The 22,576-nt window shown below is 33.7% G+C and overlaps 2 protein-coding genes across 2 annotated transcripts; one reads left to right on the forward strand and one right to left on the reverse strand.

The window, feature by feature from the left end:
• The first annotated feature begins 15,532 nt into the window (after window positions 1-15,532).
• On the forward strand, window positions 15,533-17,527 carry LOC111907938 (uncharacterized). Its single transcript, XM_023903749.3, has 2 exons — window positions 15,533-15,691; window positions 15,812-17,527. Exons 1-2 carry the CDS (start codon window positions 15,628-15,630, stop codon window positions 17,407-17,409), a joined length of 1,662 nt encoding a protein of 553 aa, XP_023759517.1. The 5' UTR covers window positions 15,533-15,627; the 3' UTR covers window positions 17,410-17,527.
• On the reverse strand, window positions 17,507-18,367 carry LOC111907939 (protein OXIDATIVE STRESS 3). Its single transcript, XM_023903751.3, has 2 exons — window positions 17,950-18,367; window positions 17,507-17,852 (listed from the first exon to the last, which is right to left on the reverse strand). Exons 1-2 carry the CDS (start codon window positions 18,231-18,233, stop codon window positions 17,624-17,626), a joined length of 513 nt encoding a protein of 170 aa, XP_023759519.2. The 5' UTR covers window positions 18,234-18,367; the 3' UTR covers window positions 17,507-17,623.
• Between the last annotated feature and the right edge of the window lie 4,209 nt (window positions 18,368-22,576).

Consider the following 22,576-nt stretch of genomic DNA (forward strand, 5'->3'; position numbering starts at 1 on the left):
AAAACTAAAAGTACAATGCTATAAAAAATCTGTCATATCGATTCCATATTTTTACTATTTTCTCCTCATAATGTGGCACCAGTTGCTCTATGCACAAAGTATCTCGTTGACACTAACACCAATTTCATCCAGCGGAGGTGGTGAGCTCGTATCTCTATATTAAAAAAAATGTATTAAAATATGTGAGCTTGTATTCAAAGAAAAAATATCATAATAAATACTTGTAGAAGTACAGAAAATAACCTCTTGTTCTAAGTAATTTGTCCAATTCTAGGAGTAAAATCCCATATATATTACCCTATAAGAAAAATAATAAAACTATATACATTATGTGGGATCAAAAAATGATTAAATTTCATGATTCTATCTTTCAGTTACTTATTTTATATATATATATATATATATATATATATATATATATATATATATTAAAGTTCTCCACCCTTAGCTACAGTAAAGTGGCTAAGGGATTGGCAAAATTAGTCCTTTGTTTATTTGTGCATGTTCAATTTTGTACTCTCTTTCTATTGATCCATTAAAAAAAACCTAGATATACATCCCGGTAAATGAGTCGACGACTGAATAATATGTGTCCGCTTCTTCTTCTCCACCGTTTAATTCTCCAATCAGATGCTCACCGCCTCAAAACTGCTTCATTCTCATCAACCTATATCACTGCCTACTGCTTACCTTCTACACAAAAAACAGACGATCTTGCGATCTCCGACACTCCCCTTTCTTGCTCCTCAACCGCTCATCGCTTTAAATCAAATCGGCACCATGACGATTGATCGGTTTCCAATATTCACTTCAATTCAGATTACTATTCGGACTCGGGGGTATTGATTCTATTCTTCAGCCGATGAAAGCAGACACGACAAGTAAAGGCGGCAGAGAGAATCGACCGATGAGGTCGACGCATACTACTCCTTCTCTGTATTTCACTTTGTTTTAACTTCGTTCTATTTCAACTTTTAATTAGGCCTTACTGAATTTCTGCTTGCTAATTGCAGGGCGCTGGTGGCGATTCTCTATGAAACTGGTGAAGAACAAGGTGCAACATCGATTTGCTTTTAAAGTGTAAAATACACACTAATTTGGAGAGGATCTGTTGAGTTGTTTTGGAATTATTTTTTTTTGCGACAACCTTCGAAAGTGCAGGGGAGTTTCTTTTTCAGACTTTGACTTTTTCAATGTTTCTTAATTTGTTTTTTGAAAAAATGTTGATTATGTGCTAACAACTGTCTTCAATTGATTTGCTTCTTTCCTTTGTTTTTTGGTATTTGTATGCTTTCCAATGTTCTGTTTTGCCTGTTGTCGTTGTTGTTTTCAGAAATTCGTCGCTTTCATGTCGTCTTTCTTCAAATCGCACTCAACGTATTTGTTATTATCTTATGTTGTTACTCCGTTGACATCCATATTCTCTAATAGATTTCTTTCACAAAAGCTACCAACCCTTGCACCCATCGAGCTGACAATCTGCTGATTTTATTTATTTATTTTGTAGGCCATCAGAGGGTATGTAATGGAGAACGATTTCCCTGGGATATGAGATTTTTTTAGGAACTTGGAACTCCATTTCCATCGGTTTCATCTAAAATTGAAGGTAAGTTTCACATGATTCGAATGAGAAAGTCGTTGATTGAAGTTCCAATTCAAGTCTGAAGTCTGAACAAATGAATGTTATTCTATAGGAACTACTATTGCACGGTATGTGTTTGTTGAAATGTCAATGTTGATGAAGAGTTTGTATTTTGATTTGGGATCGGTGATGATGGAGATATGAAAGATTTATGCCATCTCCTGGAAAAATTAACTATGGTATGCTCCATAATAATCTATTTCTACCTCTCATTTTCCAGTCCTAAATGATTTTTCTATTTTCATATTTATTTTTTGGTTTTAGTTTTCTATGTATACAGTTTACTTATGAAAGATGTTAAGTCTGGACTATAGATGTAGGTGAAGTTGTTGAAGGCAGAAAGTGTTGGGATTTGAGCATTCTAACACTCCTAAGTGTACATGCAACCCTAAATACCTTGGATCTATGTTTTCTCTATTATATATACAAATATGAATATCCAAGGTATTACCCTATCTAGCATACAATTATTGATACTTGGGTAATCAAATGGATAGAATACATACCTTTGTTTGATGTAGCTTGTCTTCATGAAGCTTGATTGTTTAGTGCCCCAAGTGTGACACCTCAAATGGTTCACACAACATCATATGCACTTGGAAAGACTTGATAGAATTCCACACTTCATGAAAATCGGCTAGCCCTTTCTTTCTCACACATAGTGGCCGATTTTTCCCAACAATATGATCTTTATATAGTGTCACAATTAGGGTAAACCCTAATTGTCATGGCTTTCCATTTCCTTGGATCCATGGGTTGAAATACACCATGTAGCATCCTATGGATTGTAGCCCAACTTGATAATCCATGGAGTCTTAGCCCACTATACAAGTATGGATGATTTACACAATCAACCCATATATTTAATTAGTCTTCTTTTGATCACTTAATTAATTCTAAATTAATTCTTGATCAATACTAATTAAATAATCCTATTAATATATTAGAACTTATAATATATTAATAATCCTTAAGTGTTATTTCTCTAATTATAATCTATCCAAATGCATGATGCCATGCAACCCAAATGGACCATGCCGGGTCGAGTCAAGTCTTACAAATTATAGTTATGTACTTAGACATTAATCCAACAGTCTCCCACTTGGATAAGTCTAAAACTATTATTGTGTATGACTTCAAGAACCGACTGGCAATCGTAGCTCTCAAAAGCTTCTGTCGAACTCTGACCTTGTCGATGAACTCTGACCTTTGTCAATGACTTGTCCATTAGATAAGGGATCATATATTCCTCCATTCTAGATATCATATGGACTGAGACATGGATTATAATCATTCTCTCTGTCCATTTGTTGTTTCCCAATTTCCGATTTATGACGGCTGACTAATTGAACAAATCAAATCAGTCTTGGCCTGGCCGAGCACTTTCATTTGTCATCATCAAATCATCGACGGGCCCACAGATATCGCTTTTATCCTGGAGGTAAAAGGAATGGATAAACTTCAACTCATATGGCTTGTTCTGCTACTTGTTGAATCATACACAAATGAACGTTTTATAACACCGAGTTACCGAATGCGTTTTCGTGCAATCAATGTACAACCAACTCATAGTAACAACTCATATCTCTAGGTTTGAAGAATATAATATATTATCGTCTCATGATCACTCGTGATAAAATCCATGAAGTGATTCCAATGAGCGCGGGTTGAATCCAATACTCAGAACTTATGAGCACTCATGAGTGTTGTAGCCCTTTGTCCAACAACTTAGACCTCTACAAGCCAACCCATGACAGTCTTAATTCATATCTACTTCCAACATATGACCGAATGTGGATGGTTTGAATAACTTAGTCATCCAGAACAATGACCTAGTTATTCAAGAAGTTAAAACATGCAAAGTGAAACACAAAAATAATTGAATCCAATATGGTATCAAAACCTATGAACATAAATAAAACACCTTTTATTTATCACCATATGATTACACATTATTCATTATATACTGTTTCAGCTATCAACGTTATTCTTGAATTTAAAACAATAGTTGTCCCATGCTCCAAGGATATACACTATGTTTTCTAAACACTAGTCATGCCATACACCAAGTATGCATACTATGTTTGTCTATGATCTTTACTTTGTGAAATAGATCAATTGAACATAACTCCAATGATCCTCTTTTCACAGTCCCAAATCCTTACTGCAAATGCAAGAATTCCAAATTCATGCCATTTACTGAAATCTATTAGATTCTAAACTTATATGCATTGATCCTCTTGTAATGATTATGCACAAAGTCAGAAAGACTTGACAAGAACCATTACAAAGCATTCCAAAGGAGATCAGCTCCTTGGAAACATCCTTCTTGCATTAAGTTTCCTAATCTCACACAGATTGAATAATTTCTAACTTTGAAACATTTCCATATTCCATTTTGACTATCACTTCTGAACAAGAATTGCCTCCTTACAGATTATGTCAATATGGTCCTTCCAGAATTATCACTATACTTCCAACTATCCTTGAGTAGCCAATCTTTGGTAAGCCTTAGATTGTCTTCGACAATTGTTTAATCCTTTTAGTCATATCCAATTCTAGACCTTTTCCCTTCTTAATGCTTAGGCATTTGGAAATTTTAGAAAGGATGAATATAGCACATGTAATCAATCCTATATCTGAAGCATATGGGACACGATTCATGATGTCTCACTTAAAGACTAAACCAATTTTTTGCTATAACATTTCCATTTCTATTTGCCAAGTTCTCAAAATTTAGATTATGAAAAGGGATGTCGTAATCATAATCGAATTTTAGAACGCAAATAATGGACCCATATACAAAATTTTCTTATGTTGAGCCATTCCAACATGAAATTCATATATATATATATATATATATATATATATATATATATATATATATATATATATATATATCCTTGACTAAATACGATTAAAACCTCAATCTAAGCTTTTAGATTTGAGATGAAGTATAATTTCCTCTCCCTTAATTATAGCAAAACAACTCTTTCCAAATTGAAACTTTAATTTTCTATAATTAACATTGCTAACTTGAAATACTTATCATAATTATCATGCTCCCACTAACATGATGATTATTAGCATAAAACTTATGCTCCCATTAGCTTTGACATGTACTTAGAAATCAGCTGGACTTCTAGAAATCAATACTTTATTGACTTTCTTACCAAAGTTCAAATTTCTGATACTAGATTGCTTTGATAAAACTTTATCATAATCATACACCTTATCTTAGATAGCTAACATGTGTGTCTAAACAATTTTAAGAACTATGAAAAGGGATGTCGTAATCATAGTCTTGATTGTTTAGACCTTTGCCACTTCTCACAAGTCCATGTTAGTGTGTCGGTAAACCACACATGCTCCACTAACGACTTTGAGAATGAAAATATCACAATTGCTATCTAGCTAAAATCTACTTAGTGAAAGTGTTTCCTCACCACCATTTTCATGAATCGGAGAGAAACCTTATGACACTTAGATTTAATGGTGTATGTGTTCTTATCCATGTGAATTGTCAAAACCATAGTCACAAGACAGGATAATGACAAAATCAAGCTATTATGGACTGAATTCAATCTTAATTTCTTGCCATGTGGCAGCTCACGGGCCTGCCATTGCTTCCAAGCTGTTGTGCAACCAATTGAGAACTCTAAGAGTTCATATGCAAAGCCAACTTTAATTGGAATGGGCACAGAATATGTCAACACGATAGGTTATGAACCTCAAGTCGTGTGTTAGTGAGGAACTTCAGGTTTCATTCTTGATTAGTTCTTGAGACTTTCAAGACCTTTAAGACTCCCACTGTCCTCTTGACATATAAGACTTTCTTGTCAGATATTCAAGAGATAGTGTGGATTCTAATCAAGACAAACACTTCACACAATTGGCCTTAGTTGGTCTTTGTTTTATCTAAAACATCACAACTTACCAATTTCAAATGTACAAGAGTAGAAAACTTTTACTCTTACATTTGACAAGTGTTTTAAACCTTCTTTAAGGCATATCACTCAAGTTACAATCTTGGAGTATGACTCTAAGACTTGTATTGGAACGAAGTATGACTCATCTTCTTGATTTAACCATTTCAACAATTCAAGATTCCTCTTCCTTAGAGAACTAATTGTGATATGGTTTCTTGATCATTAAGATGATCACAAAAACTGATACTAAAGTACTCTCCCATTTTTTCATATTTGAGAAACTTTTATCTTTCTGCCTAAGTTGATTCTTCTTATTCGCTCTGTCATACATTGGAACCTGTTTCCAATGTCTCAGAATTACACTTAAGCTTGTAAGTATAACCATATTTGCTGAGCTTTAGTAAATTATGACGAATAATCTTATCGATCTTTTGTGGTGGACTTGACTAGTGCACAAGAATGTGTACTCGATCCCTTAGTCCGTTACTTGACTCTCACATCCATGTGAACAAGTAGTTAGTCTTAATTTTTCCAATGCTTGAAAGTTCTCATTCATCATGCTATACAACTTGCATGATTCCAAGTTCCGGTCCAATTGAAACTTGGGTGATGAGGATCTTTCCTTATTTGGTAAATTTAGACATTAGCACAAATGAAAGAATCAATTTCATATTCCCACTCTTGCTATTAATGGAATCATATAAGCAACAATTTTTTCCTCAGATGCCATTGTAAGGATATCTTAAAATAAATAATAAAAAAATTCTTTTTATTTTAAAAACTTTGCGGAAAAACTTATCCTTACAATCCATATGAAAACTTGTTGTTATCTATTCCTAAGCAATATCCCATAACTCCTAAGAAGTAGCTCAAGAATCCGATCTTTAAACTATGGGATAGAAATCCATCTACGCGATCAGATTCAGCATATTCTTTCTTTAAGTTTCTTCACTTTCTTTGATTCTTAAAACGTCACCATGTGACCCAGTCACATCATATATCAAGAATCTCAAAATAGAAACTTAGCAGAGTTAGATAGTGGACTTTACCTGAAGTAGAGTCAAACTTATTGACTTTAACATCCTTAGGTAAATTCGGCAGCTTCGTAACTAATTCCCCTTCCTTTGGCAATGGACCCTTGATAATGGGACTATCTCAGACTTAGCCTCTCTCTTTACCATTTGGTCAACTGAGCTGACTATGGCCGATCCCTTTCCATTGGGAAGAGAGAGCTTTACTGGATATCCATTGTCATCATTTTCAATGTCCATAAAGTTTTAGGAAGTTGATTTTAGCAAATAGATAAGATCATTAAAGGTCTTGTCTTAGTCTGTTTCATAGGAGTCCCAAAGGAACTCACTATGTGACTTAGAAAGTAGTTGAGCCACCAACTTTCTCAAGACTTTGACACCCAACTCTCCCGGCTTGTCAATATGTGACTACATCTCCAAGATGTGACCACACGTAGACCTTTGCTTGCCAATAGGGCTTGAGTGACCTTAAACTTTTCAAGAACTTGTGGGTTAGGGAGAATTATTGGAGGAGGAGAAAGAAGTATGATTTCCATGGGACATCATCTTCATTTAGGAAAGCTTGTTTCAACAGATTTGGGAAGATCATAAATGCCTAAACCAGACATCTTTTTGGGAGATATTCAAGATAGTTAATTTAAAGTCCTTAATATGACACCCAATATGAAATATTAAGGTAGGACCCAACAAACTATTTTATAACTTAGAAGATGGATGCCGTAATCCAAGCTATAAAATATTTGAAGGTAGGTGAATGACGATTCACCAATTTCCACCAAGATAAACAAAATGTATTATTAGGTTTTAATTGGATTTGAAACTCCTAGATCTTTTGATATTCATTGAACTGTTCAATGGCATGTTTCAATCTCGAGTGTGCCCTTCAGGTTTTGTGACTGGGATGCCGGGGATCACAAAACAAGGTGTGAAGTAACCATGCAAATATACTAGGTACCCTTAATATTTACCCCTTAATCGATGTACCAGTTAACCACACACGCTCCACCGATACTATGATAAATATTAAGTTACCCTTTGCCTGCCTTGTTAAGTCCAGGTTAGTGTGCCGGTTAACCTCACACGCTCCACTAACCGACTTAAACAAAGTGCAAAGTGTAATTTCATGGATTAACACCTTATTCACTTTTTCCTATGTAACTAAGATTGGGTATTTATAAAAGGTTTAGTTACTTAGTATTTATCATTAATACTTTTAATGAAGGGAGAATTATAGTCCTTGTCCTACCCGTTCGGCTAACGACCCTCCACCAGTCAAGGAAGTGGTGGGTGAGAGTGGACACCCATTAAACTGTCATTTTATAGGCAGTAACCTTATACCCCCCCCCCCCTTATTGACCGGCTTCGTGAATGAGGCCTACTAACGGTAAGACTGACTTTACTCTTATACATACATATATATATATATATATATATATATATATATATATATATATATATATATATATATATATTAACTTATAATATTATAAAGTATAAGGGTTGAATTTTAACTTTTAAAATTCTAAGGGCTAACTTGGAATTAAAGTATTCATAAGTGAAAACTTTTCAAATTCCAAAACTTGAGGGCAAGTTTTGAAACTATTCAAAACTAATTAATTTCATAACTTATGTGTTTAAAGTAGTTTTAAATAAAAGACTCTTCAAGTTCCATAACTTGAGGACAAGTTATGGAAGACTTTAAACTAATAAAAGAATGTAACTTTTCTTTATTTTTGTAACTTATGGAATTAATTAAGGTTACATTTTTTATTACTTAATGAAGTGACTCTTGAACCTCCATAACTTGAGGACAAGACTCTTCATTTTTTGTAACCATTGCCAACTTTTATGAGTTTTATGAGACTTAAATGTGACTTTTCATATAACTTGAGGACAAGTTACACAAACACATTTTAGAATCATCTCTTAGATTAAAATGGATCAAAGACACATAATCAATCAACCTTTTTATTAATCTAAGCAACTCATAAGAACAAGATAATTCAAATCAATCTTTTTCATGTAATTAGTCTAAACCTTAAACTAATACAAAACATGAATCTATTGACAATTATCTTTGAAATTGGATTAGCATGAACATTACCACATCAAAAACAAGTTTATAAGTCCAAAAACATCTTAGGGTAATGTTCCTAGTCCAATTTCAGCCAAAAAAGTCGAATATATGTTGTCTGGGGGTCCAACTCGTCGAGTGCATGAACCAACTCGGCGAGTTGGATCATTTTGAACACTTTTAAGGCATGGACTCGTCGAGTCTCCTGATGGACTCGCCGAGTCCGTTGTCCAGACAGCACAAAAATTCGATTTTTAAGTAGTTTTTGCAGGTATAACAAGAAAACAAGCCTAGGCTCTGATACCACTATTGGGTTTTGAGTATTCTAACACTCCTAAGTGTACATGCAACCCTAAATACCTTGGATCTATGTTTTCTCTATTATACATACAAATATGAATATCCAAGGTATTACCCTATCTAGCATACAATCATTGATACTTGGGTAATCAAATGGATAAAATACATACCTTTGTTTGATGTAGCTTGTCTTCATGAAGCTTGAGTGCTTAGTGCCCCAAGTGTGACACCTCAAATGGTTCACACAACATCATATGCACTTGGAAAGACTTGAGAGAATTCCACACTTCATGAAAATCGGCTAGCCCTTTCTTTCTCACACATAGTGGCCGATTTTTCCCAACAATATGATCTTTATATAGTGTCATAATTAGGGTAAACCCTAATTGTCATGGCTTTCCATTTCCTTGGATCCATGGGTTCAAATACACCATGGATCATCCTATGGGTTTTAGCCCAACTTGATAATCCATGGAGTCTTAGCCCACTATACAAGTATGGATGATTTACACAATCAACCCATATATTTAATTAGTCTTCTTTTGATCACTTAATTAATTCTAAATTAATTTTTGATCAATACTAATTAAATAATCCTATTAATATAGTAGAACTTATAATATATTAATAATCCTTAAGTGTTATTTCTCTCATTATAGTCTATCCAAATGCATGATGCCATGCAACCCAAATGGACCATGCCGGGTCGGGTCAAGTCTTACCAATTATAGTTATGGACTTAGACATTAATCCAACAGAAAGGAGTTCGAGGGAGATGGGGAACAAATTGGCATTTGTGGATGTCGTGGCAACATCTGGTATTATATAGACTTAACACATATTGGCATTTATGTTTTCTTCTTTCTTGCATCTTATGATGTTATTGTTTAGTTTGAACTTTTAAGGGTAAAACTGACAACTGGTATCAACATGGTTTTCAGGAAATTGATAGTTTTCGCCCTAATATGGGTTTACAACGACAAAAACCTAATATGCAAAATCAACATTGGTTTTATTTAGTATCGTAACAACATGTCTTAGGACATACCCATGGGCAAGGTTACATTGGAGCTTCACCAAATTGTGGTGTTGTTGGATTACCTTGAGACATTCAAAGTATGAAAGACGGTCAACCCATAAGAAATGATAGATCTGTAGGCTCCCCGGGTCAATTGAATTCACCCAATAGTAGAACCTTAAATATTAAATGGATTTTTTTTTTCTAAATGGATTTTTTTTCTAACATTTATCGATGTTTATTCAATAACTTATGAAATAAGACTTGATTACCATTCCATGAATATAACATTCAACCGTTAACTTTTTGGTCGCTTTTCTTGGTTAATTGAAAATTTGAAATGACTCATATGTATATTCCATATTTTGATTATAATAGAATATGTTTACAAGAGGTAAACATCCGTTAGAGCTCAATCATGTGTTATGTATGGTGTCTACCCCGTGTTGATAAAATTTACCTGAAGATGTGGAAAATCGGACAATTGATGAGTTTAATGGTGATATTGTTAAAACGAGACAAGGGAAGAAACCACTTCTCTTTGGTAATGTACTTTTCAAACTTGAACAAGGTATACCTCTCCTCATATATTGACCCCATGTAAAATGGGCTCAATTATAAATGTAAACGTAAGGGCAAAATAGTCATTTTTTCATGGGATTAATGGTTTAAAAGAAATATTATTAATTTGAAATGTTCCTTATGATCAATGTCATCATGAATGTGTAGTATCAATAAAAGGGAAAGCGCTGCCACTGGTCAACTATCATGGTAACTAGGTCCATGCAGCTGGCCCCGGATGTAACTGGGGAACCGGGTAACCAAGGTTTGGGTCGACTGCATGGTACTTGTTTGCTATCCAATATTTTACACTAATGGGAGGGAAAGTGCCTGTGAAGTTAATTAAAGATGAAAAGCACATGTGTTCTGAATATAGAGCTAATAGTTTGGTTTATAAGGTCATTAGCAAACTTATTATTTGTAAATTTAACATTTTTATATATAAATTTAATTTTTTAATCTTTGATAATGCAGGTTTTTGGTCTCTACTTTATGGAATCATACATTGGAATATCGAAACTTCATGACACTTCAGCAAGTTATAACTCAACGTTTAATCATATCAGAGGTAGTAAAATTATGGTTACATTTTATTAAATGTATAAATTTTTTAATTTTTAAAGTGTTGGATCCAAAAATGTTCTCTACGTGCTGGAGAATCTAATTGAGAATTGTCTACCTTATGTGAAATACAGTTATAGAAAATACACAGCTATTCGGTAAGTCTTATTATTGTTATTACTTTTATTATATTGAGAGCCTAATAATTAATAAATGTTGAGTCATCATTTGTTAAGTCATGAGAGAAAACGGGAGAAAGGGTATGCATGTGGAAAACATATTTTCAATTCTAAGGTAGAAAATAGTATCTTATGATCTTTTAGGTTGATGATGATTTAAAGGAAAAAAAAAAGAGACCATTATTGACTCAATTCTTCTCACCCATTTTTCTAAAGGTATTTGATCATGCAACTTTTTTTTTTGTTTCAAATGATATGGTTTTTGAGTGGTTTATTTGTTCTCTTATTTGGATTGAAAGAAAGAACAAACATGGTAATTTATTGTTTTTTTTTTTCGACTTGCTTTACATTTATACCTATTTTTTCTGTTTTTTTCAATTTCTTTTAATTTGCTTACCAAAAACCCACAATACATTGCCATTTGGTTCATTTTCCATCTCTTGATTATAAGTTCAGTAAATAGCACTGTATTTTCAATTAACAGCTTTTTCCGTTTTTTTATATTTAATTTTTTTTCAAAAAAGAAACACTAACTAGCAATGTACTTTGAATTTTATATTCTCACCAGAAAGCTGGAAGGATGAACTCAGGTTAAAAAATTTCATTTTGGGTTTTTCCTTGGACTTTGCTGTTATTTTTTAGTTTTTTTAATTGTAGGTAACGTTGATATTGGTTTATTGGTGACAGTTGGATACAAGGGTATGTATTATGAGATATGTGTTTCTTCTGGAAAATTAGATATTTTTTCACTTTTTCTAGGATTTGGAAAGATTTACCCTTTGCACTTGGTTTTGTCCCATTATTTGATATTAGGGAAATGTAGGCGTATTATGTAGAACTCATACAACTTTTTGGATCATTTATGTCATTCGCATATCAGAATAACAATCAAACATCTATTAACATTTGAGAAGAGTTATCAAATTAGAAACTTACAAATCATACATTTGTCACCTTCTTGAGCACTTATAACGATTTGTCTTTAATTAGCCTTGATGTGGTTGTGTTTGCATGTTAAGTTGTTATGGTTTGTCACCTGACTTTTATTTATACGTATTGTTTAAACTAATAATCATATCAAACTCTTCATTGAGTAGTACATAATTTACGGTAAGGTAAAAAAAGTTCATTGCCTATATTAATGATAAAAACAAAACTATTTTGTCATTATGGGCAATTTGTCCTCTTTGCAGGCAGCCAAGAAATATCCGATAAAAAGGACCCGTCAGCAAACTCTGTCCCTCGCGGAGCGAGGGAACACCTCCTAGTTTTTGTTAAATAGTTATAAAATTTTGGAAACAAAGGTATGGAAAGAATCAGATAAATGGAGCTTTTATATATTCAAGATTTTCATATGCTAACCTTCGGTTCCCACCAACAAATATCTTTTTGTTTTATAATCCCTAGAATCACCAGAGCCTATGGGAATGGTTCTTTTGATTTCCATCTATGCAAATATACATTCAAAAACTATGCATTATTAGAATGAGTAGAATGTCTTCAAGAACACAAACATTTTTATAAAGTATGGAACTTGATTCATATTTGATTTCCAAAAACTTTGTTAAACTGGAGAGGTCCTAAAGAAAAACATTTCGGTAACTACATGATTCGACTATTCGAGTCATAACCAATTGGGGAAAATCGACCAAGCAATAACGTAAATGTGATTAAACAATGCAAACTAATAGTAATTTTTACACTTGAATTCCAGTTTACATTGTTCAGAGAGAATGGGTTGTTTGAGAAGATAAGCAGTCAAAGAAATAAAACATGAGGCGGTGAGTTTAGACGGTGGAGCTTTTTTTGTGCGTATCTAATTGGCAGCAACCGGAAGTGGGAGCAGGAACAACACGTATCAAATATATATAACAAAACAAACGTAGCAAAAAAAAAAATCCAAAAGCCAATCAAAAGCCAGAACTGTTCATCATGTAGTTTAGAATTATTATATATATAAATGATATATTTAGTGTTTTATAGACTTGTACATTAGTGTGTTTTTGTTAGTTTTACAATGGGCAAAACTTGGTTTTGATCAAAATACAGTCGTTATGCTGTCTAATTTTTGTTAGAAAACTTTTATTATAGTGTTATACAACAAACGAACATTAAATCTCATGAACTTTATAACTTAAAGTTTAAAGACAAAAAATCGTATTTTTTTTAAACGATTTGAACTTAACGAACGAACAATAGTCTAATAAGCTTTTTAACTAAAGTTTATGACATAAATGCACACACTTTTAGATCTGTTAAACTTGGGATTTTTATGAGTTGTTACTCTTCATCAACTAAGAATAAAAACTTAGTGAAATCCTCTGTACTATAACCGTTAAATCTTAAACGTGCGAGAACGTATTGTATAGATCTATACGGGTTGACACTCCTGCCTCTGGTTGCTAGCTACAACCTTCGTCTGGCGAGTCGAAACAGACGATAATGTTCATTCTCCTATTTTCTTTCACAACGTCGATGAAACGTTGGTGATGTTCTCGGCACGCCACTTTGTAGTGCCACAAGCAGGCTCGATCTCATCATTTAGCTCGGTTATAGGCTCATGATATCCCCAAAGTACACTCTAAAAGCACTTGTATACAATAAAATAATATTTATACGTAGCCAAACACTCATATAGAATTGAAATAGTATTTATATATGTCAAAACACTCATACAGAATTGAAATAGTATTTATGTGTAACCAAAATACACATGTAGAAAGATAGATTATGTTTCTATGTATATTTATAAGTAAAACAAATACTTGTAAATATACGAAACACACAAACTGTTGTTATAAAACTTATCTTTTTATAAGTAAACAAATATTAACAAGTACACTTGCACCGAGTCACAAGCACGATTATATAAGTAAGGTAAGTACTTATACTTCACGAACTCGCACTTTTAAATAACTTTTTGGTTTTAAAATACGAAAAGTCAAAACCTGTAAAACTCACTAACATTATTGTTGACATATTTTAAAACTCATATATTCTCAAGAACTTAAGAGATGGATATGCACTCACCGATTAATTATGGGATCAATCATTGTTTCTATTTTGTTCTGGCCTTACTGTTTAGGCAAAGATTATGTTTTAAAATTACGTTTTGCTAAACTTGTATTGTTTTGTACTCCTCAAGCACGAATTATGTAAACACTACTTTAAGTAATAATTATATACTTAACTTTATGATTTTTGTATTGCTCATTGTATGATGTAACTATGATCCAACGCTATGTCGCACAACCTGACGTTTTTGTCGCTAGCCGGAGATCTGACATAACACTTATTTTTTTATCATGTATTCAGGTTGAAGGTCTTTGGAATATCATTAACGGATTAGTTTTTGGACTTTTAGAAGACATTGTAGTCTTAACTGTTATAATTATTCTAATCTTGGATTTGTTTACTCAAACTATTGTTAGTTACACGATCATATGACTTGTTCAACATTAAGATAACGAATCTGACGCTTTGGGATCTAAATATATGGTAATTTATTTTTCCGTATATAATGTTCTTTTTCCTAAAATAAATTAAACGTTTATTATATCAATGACAAATTCAACTAGCATAGATGATGAGTGTTTCATAGTCCAACTAACAGGACCCTAAAATTGGATTTCATTATTTTTTGATAAAAAAATAAAAATTATTTTTAACATTTTGTTGGTACCAATCGTATATACAATGATTTTATCAACTTAAAAATATCAAAATAAAAAAGTTAAGAAGTTCGGTTTAACTTAAAAATTAAAGCGGCGATCGTCTTTGTTTGATATCGTCTTCGTCAACGGAAGTCAATTGGTTTGGTGTTGGATACTTATAATCGTCTTGTTGGAAAATTTTACTATTAGTTATCAATGATTCATCTACAATATGATCGTAATCTTTGTTTCCTTTCAATCAGTGGGTGTTGTGTGAATTGATTTGATACTACTTTTTATAAAAGAAAAAATAGATAAACTTCAAAACAGTAAAATATGATATTGTAGTAACATTATTGAGCCCATTAATTCTATCAAAATAATTATTGGGCCTTGGGTTGTTGGGTTTGGGTTCATTTAAATTAGTATTAAAATATAGATTATCCATTATGTTACAGAGGCTCCACTGATTCGAGATTGTGGTCAAGAATAGGCTACTTTCTAGTTTTTTCATTTACACCCCTCCAACGGTCAAAAAAGAATCTTATTTCAAAATCTATAATCTTTATAAACATCGCCTAACAAAAATAACGGTCATATTTTCATCCCCCTCTTCCCTTCTTACTCTGTCTCAATTCGATCGATCGGTTCTTGACAACAATCAAAGTTCTAGAAAATTATGGATAGTTTCACTTCATCAAACTCCATTAAACCTTCTTCAGTTACTGATCCTTCATTCAGTTGTAAGTTCTCTTTCTATATCTTCCTTATGATTTGTATAAATGTAATCGTATTGATTTTAACCTAAATTCTGTTAGTTTAATTTGAATTTGATTTATGATATCTGGAAAATTGAAATCTAGATGCAGGAGGAAACAACGAGAATGAATTGAACCCAGAAATGGCTTCAAGGTTAAAGAAACAATCGCCTACCAAGAATTTCATGAGTCACACCATTTGCACAACTAACAAAGCTACTGTTCTTAAAAAGAAAATCTTGGGTGAAAGGAACGAAACCCTAGATGTTAATGAACAACCAAGTCTCCAAAGATCCTCTAGTTTCGAGTCAAAATCTGTGAAATCCCCTGTTGTTGTTGATCATGTCCAGAAGCCTTATGACCCTGTTAACAATTACCTTTCACCGAGGCCTAAGTTCTTACGTTATAACCCTAATCGACGTAGGATGATATCTGTTCTTCATGGAAACGAAGAAAGTGTCAGAAGTAGTAATTCTTTTGAAGCTCCTGGAATGGAATTAGGGGCAGATTCGTATGGGTTTGTTGATTCTTGTTCTCAAAAAGAAGAACAAACCCTGGATTTGATAAACAACGAAGGTGAATGTGAAGAAGAAGATGAAGAAGGTGAAAGCCAAGAAGAAGAAGAAGAAGATGAAGAAGAAGAAGAAGAAGAAGAGATTGAGTTTGGGGACGATGAGAGATTCTGGAATTTGAAAGGCTTTTTGAAGTTTATCGCTGTTGTGATTGCTGTAATCTATACTACTCAAGCTATATGTTCAATGGATTCTCCAACCCCTTTTCATACAGTAGAAACTTGGAGTAATGTTTATGGAGTTTCAGGTTTAAACTTTTCTCAAGTTGGAAGTTGTTCATTAATGGAAACGGAATTAGTGGTAGGAAGATTGAAGGAAGTAGATATTGTTGGCGTTCATGACGATGAAGAGGAAACCTCTGATTCGTTGCAAGAATTAGGAGCTGATATTGATCTAGAAAATGATGAAGCAGATGTCATTCATGGTGAAATGTGGAAAGAAGATGAAGATCTTGATGAAAACGACGAAATTGCAGAAGAAATGGTGGCGATTTATGATGTAGAGGGTGAAAGAGAAGTTGATGATGATGATCAGACGTTGGTAGCAACAGATTCCGATGAAAACGAAGAAATTGCAGAACAAGAAATGGAGGAGATTAATGATTCAGAAATAGAAACTGAAACTATCCAATCGGAAAGTTTTGATCTAAATCTTGTAGGTGTAATCGGGTTTTTTATGTTAATTCTTACATCATCTTTCGGTGTCATGTATTCAAGACGGATGAAATCCTCACCTCCGGTAACACCAACTGTCGCCGGAGCAAATCACGAAGCTGAAAAGGAAGAAATTAGGGTTCTTGAACAAGAAGACCACGAAGAAGAAGAATCACCATTGATGAAATCTACACCTTTACAGAAAGATGTTTCTGAAGAACATAGTCACATTCATCCACCATCTGTCGAGTTGCTCGGCGAGTTTGTGTTCGGAGAAAGCAATTCTTTGATCCAATCCACCATTTTTTCCGGCGAAACAAAAGCCTCTCACATCGAGAACTCAACCGGAGATTCTGTTGTTTACAACGAGAAAACCATCAAGAAACAGAGGCGCAAAATAGAACCGACCACCGTGGTTACACCATCTCCGATGAGAAGATCAAGCAGATTACAAAATCGGTCCATCAAATCTCCATGAAAACATCAATCTCTGCTGTTTTTGTGTAATAACTTCGATGATCAATTCATCATTATCTCTTAGATTTGTGTAATAACTTTTTTTTTTTCTCTGAATCTAATGAATTTAACTTTTTTAATTTGCTCTTTTTAATTGAAGTAATTAAGAAGCAAAAAGCCTTATATTTACAGAAAAAAACATCGATTAGCCTAAAACAGACATGGAAAAGCCACAATCACTCATCGATTTTCTTCTTCATGCTGCTACTTCCAAACTTTTTCTTCAAATAACCTCTCGATTTTCTCTTTGAGATGATCGGTTTAGGAAGTGTGTGAGATCTGTAGCTCTTCTTCATCTTCTTCTTCATTTTGTGTTCTTTCTTAGGAAGATCTTCAACGCTCGTTACCCTCGCTAGAGATGAAAATGAGTCTGATTTTCCATGATAAAACTTCGATAGACCTCGTCTGCAGCAAATTCAACCATTTCAGTATACAGATGACAGATCGTAACCTAAATTCAATCAAATTTAGGGGGAAAATTACGCAAATTAACGGAACTTACTTGATAGGTAACTGAGACATTAGGTCTGATAGATCATACAAGGAAGATCTACTGGAATTCGCGGAAGAAGAAGACGCATCATCTGTTGTATCAGATGAAGAAGATGAAGAACAACACGTTATGGACGACGATGATCCATCTGAGATTGTTGAACAAGCTTCTTCATTTGAAGAACATGGATGTTTATGTTCATGTTTATACTTGTCTGCTTCTTCTTCCATTACATCCCATTTTTGTTTCAGATGATGATCTTTGTTATAGTTTTGATTTTTTCCTTCACCCATTTCGATTAGATTTTGATGATGAAGGAATGAAAATGGAAGTTGGTTTTTGTTTATGGAATTATGGGGTATGAAAAACAAAGAAACAGAGAAATTGAGTGTTTGTGAAACACAGATCAAAGATAGGGTTGGAACCATTCTTGGGGAGCATATAAATATGGATTTGATAAAGAGCAAAAAAAGCGTGGACACGTGGCAAGCAATCGTTGGCACATGGGAACAGCATTAGTGTCTTACCAAGTCTAGCTATACTTGCCTGAGCTTATCATTAAGATATGGATGAATCTAATTTAGCCAAATTATTATCTTTTATCTTTATCCGCTTTTTATTTTAATTTAGAAAACAAAAATAGCTAAAATTAATCAGTATTTTTTAAAAATGTTAATCTAAAATTTAAAAAACTCTCTATATAACCATCAATTTTGCAATGTCAATTATTAATATCTAAGTTTTAAAATGATATTGTTTCAAAAAAAAAAAAGTTTAATAGTACGAAATTTAAAACTAATAATGTAACCAATTTTATTTTGGTGAAAATCATAATTTTTTATTAATAAAACAGTTTTTTTTGAAGGTTTTTTAAATGGTAAAGATTTTAAAAAATTACTTTTTTAGAAAATGAAACTTTATATTGTTAGAACAAAATTTTGGATAAAGATAGAAAAAAAGATGTATTAAACCCTTTTCACATTGCTAAAGCCCTTTGCAATGTCCTTGTGAATAGATGGTTATTGGAAGAATTTTTTAAAATTATTGATAAATTTTGAAATATTTTTTAAAAGACAGATACATTTATTAGTCTCCTTAATCCTGAATGTATATTCTCATTTTTATTATTCCTTAGAATTGAGAATTATTACAATTTTTTGGAGATATTGCATTCGTAATGGCTTTTTTTAGAGCTAGAGGGTAATTAAGTTTTAGTTTTTGTATGTTCAGTTTGAAGTTTTAGATGTGTGATACATTACCAAAAATATTAAAGAAGGAAATAAATAAATGTACGAAATAGTTTGAGAATTGTTGAATATATTTATTTGGGTTGTTTGATGGTTTGACCAAACACACAGATCCACGTTCGTAAAGCGGATAAGCTCTGACGGATATTGGATAGGGATGATAACTATCATCCACGTCCCTACTCTATGTTTTTCTTCGTATGGTCCCAATTTAGTACTTTTCTTTTTTAATTAAAATTTGTAAAATATAATAGACAAAATTACTTAAATGGTCCATATGACTTTTTAGATTTGCCATTTTTGTCCATATAATTTTTATATTATATTCACAATTCATGTGGTTTTAATTTTTTATATGGTTGATTTGATTCATATAAAAAACTTTTCTATCATTTTTATTTTATCTTTTTTATATAATATTAAGATTTATAAACATTAAATTATAAACCCTTAAAAACCTAACCGACCACCACCGGTAACCTTAACCTATTGTACTCATACCCTCTTTCCCAAGACCATTTCAACCTTGCCTTATTGACTCCGATGAAATGAGATGATATGGACGAGGAACTCATAAACCATGAATTTTGTTGTGAAGAAACAGTGTCGGAGAGAGAGAGAGAGAGAGAGAGAGAGAGAGAGAGAGAGAGAGAGAGAGAAGTTGGAGATGCTAAACCAAATTATCACAAGAAGGAACCATAAAAGGAAGACCGGGCATGGGGAGAGACATCTCGTTTGGTAGTTATGGTTGTTGAAACTCCTTAACGGAGGAATCATCATTGGATAAAGTGAAATAGGATAACATCATCAAGTCAAACTGGTGGTGATTGGCAACATTTGGTTTCTTTTGCGTTTTTTAATAATGTTTCTTGTGAGAAAAGTAAGAGAGCTTTTAGAGTCGATAGAATGTCTTAATAGGGTTTCTTATACTTAATATGGTGAGATTTAGAGGGAAGGCTTGCTTAACTCTATCTGTTGACGACGATATATGGCGGGTATGAAAGGAATGGGAGGGAGATGGAGAAGGGTGTCGTCAAAGATGGAGAATTTTGATAATTTTCCAATTGGTAGGGTGATGAAGATGAACATAAGTAAACTAGGTTAGGGTAAATTGATTAGGGATGCACCTTGTAAGCCGAAAAACCAAAAGGACCAACCACACAAGAAATTGAAACCATATAGACCATCTATGTAACCAAAAAAAGTTACGGATGCAACTTGTAAATCTAAAAAACAACAAGAACATTTATGTAATTTTTTTAAAATGCTAATACTAAATTCTTATAATAGAAATATCGATATATTTAAATAAATATTGAAGTATAATTACTATAAAATATCTTTTTATTAAAATCATCCATGTTTAAGAATTTCTTAACGTCAATCACTATGACATTTTACAAGAGGTTAACGTCATGAGGTAACAATACATATACTTGTCAAAGTTAAATGATTTTAGTAAAATATTTTGATTCATGATGACAAAGTTTACTATTTCATTATAGATGTTAGATTTAAAAAAAAAAAAATTATTATAACAGATCATATTGGTCGACATAGAAAAAGTTATGAAATTTGAGTGCTTTTGTGGAACATTTTGATTCAAAGTTGTTAAACTACAAAAAAAAATCAAAATAAAGTAGCTTTAATGTATATTGTCTTGCAATAAATGATGTTTAGATGATATATCACATAATAAGTGGTTTTTGGTGTGAATTGATAATCTTTGGTGGATACAACCGGCCCAACCCGGTATGCTTCGGACCCCGCCCAGTATTCATAAGATGCAAGCATATAAGCAAGAGTCACACAGACAACAAGCATATAATGACACCTACTGTCCTACAGTACAGTGAGAGAATTCACCTTGCAAAGCAGCTCAAAAGTCAAAACGTCCTCAAAATCCCATAACAGGTGCTAAACGCCACCTAGATAAACACACAAAGCAAGACTAACCCATATTAGGTCAAAATGAGGGTTTATGACCTAAATCTCATGTATGGATTGAAAACCCAACCAAACTCCAGATCTAAGGCACATACTTCACCAAATGCCCCAGAGATTCATAAAGTTGCAAACTTTAAGAGATCTCACCATCCCAACCTACAAGAACAAGAAGTTTATGGGACAAAACTCAAGATCTAGCAACCTACCATGATAAAAATCAAGTCTTGGACACTTATAAATGTCCAAAAGAGTGTTAAGGTGAGAATGGAGACTTGCTTCCTTGATCTTTGTTTCCTTTTTCCTCGTTCTTCCTTCTTTAGTGTAACATCCGGAATTTCAGGTATTATATTTATTCTTTTTATTTTGAGTTTTGTGGAAGAACTCGGCGAGTTGGTGCGTAGACTCACCGAGTAGAGACGCGATTTCTCACCCGGATTAATGACCGGACTCGACGAGTTGCATTGATGGACTCGGCGAGTTTGCGCTATTTAATGAAACCCTAATTTCTCGGGTTTGGGGCCTATTTAAGGGGCCTTATGGCCGTCATTTGTGCTCACCAGTCCCCAGAGCGAAACCCTAGTGAGCTTGAGCGTTTGGAGTGAGAGAAGGAGCCATTGTTGACCTTGGAGGTGTTGTCTAGCAAGGGAAAGGAATCTATAGCCAAGGGGAAGCAAGAGGATCAACTTCCTGAAGATCTGAGGTCCAGAACATCACGTTTGAGGTACTATTTTCAAACCATCTTCTGTTAAGGGGATGTTCATGTTGATTTAGGGCTTATTGAGCCCTTTTGTGGCTAGATCTAGTGCTCCCTTGGTCCCTTAAGCGAGTTAGGTTCTGGATCTGGACCCTTGGAGGTCCAGAGTGTCCCTTTGTCCAAACTTTTTATGAATCCATGGAGGTTTTGGTTTGGGATCTTTGTGCTTGAGGTCAAAACACCATTTATGAGTCATTAGGTGTGTTATGAGCGCCAAGACATGAACTTTACGTGATAAATAAGCTTGGAAGGACTGGATCTATGAGTTAGTGGAACAGATCTGACCTCAGAAGGTCGTTTGGGGTTGTGCATGGAATGCACTCGCCGAGTCCATTGCCAGACTCGACGAGTTGGTGCGGGTTGTTCAGTGATTTCGAACTAGGGGTTGAGTAACCGAGTCGGGTGAGTCGGAAGGGACTCAGAGGAATCGGGTCCCCGTAGAGACTCGGCGAGTCCACGCCAGAATCGGCGAGTTGAGTTGACCGTTGACCATTGACCAAAGTTGACCGATGTTGACTTGATAGGGTTAGTCAACCTTAGTTGGGAAAGTGTTAATTAGAGATGTATTTGTGTTATAGGAGGACTATAGCTCGGGAGATCGAGCACTAGTGATTTTAGGGATTTACGAGTTACCGAGATACGCGAGGTGAGTCTTCTCACTATACTTTACCTTGAGTAGGTAATCAGA

The sequence above is a fragment of the Lactuca sativa genome, chromosome 4 (assembly GCF_002870075.4).
Source record: "Lactuca sativa cultivar Salinas chromosome 4, Lsat_Salinas_v11, whole genome shotgun sequence".
Taxonomy (NCBI): domain Eukaryota; kingdom Viridiplantae; phylum Streptophyta; class Magnoliopsida; order Asterales; family Asteraceae; genus Lactuca; species Lactuca sativa.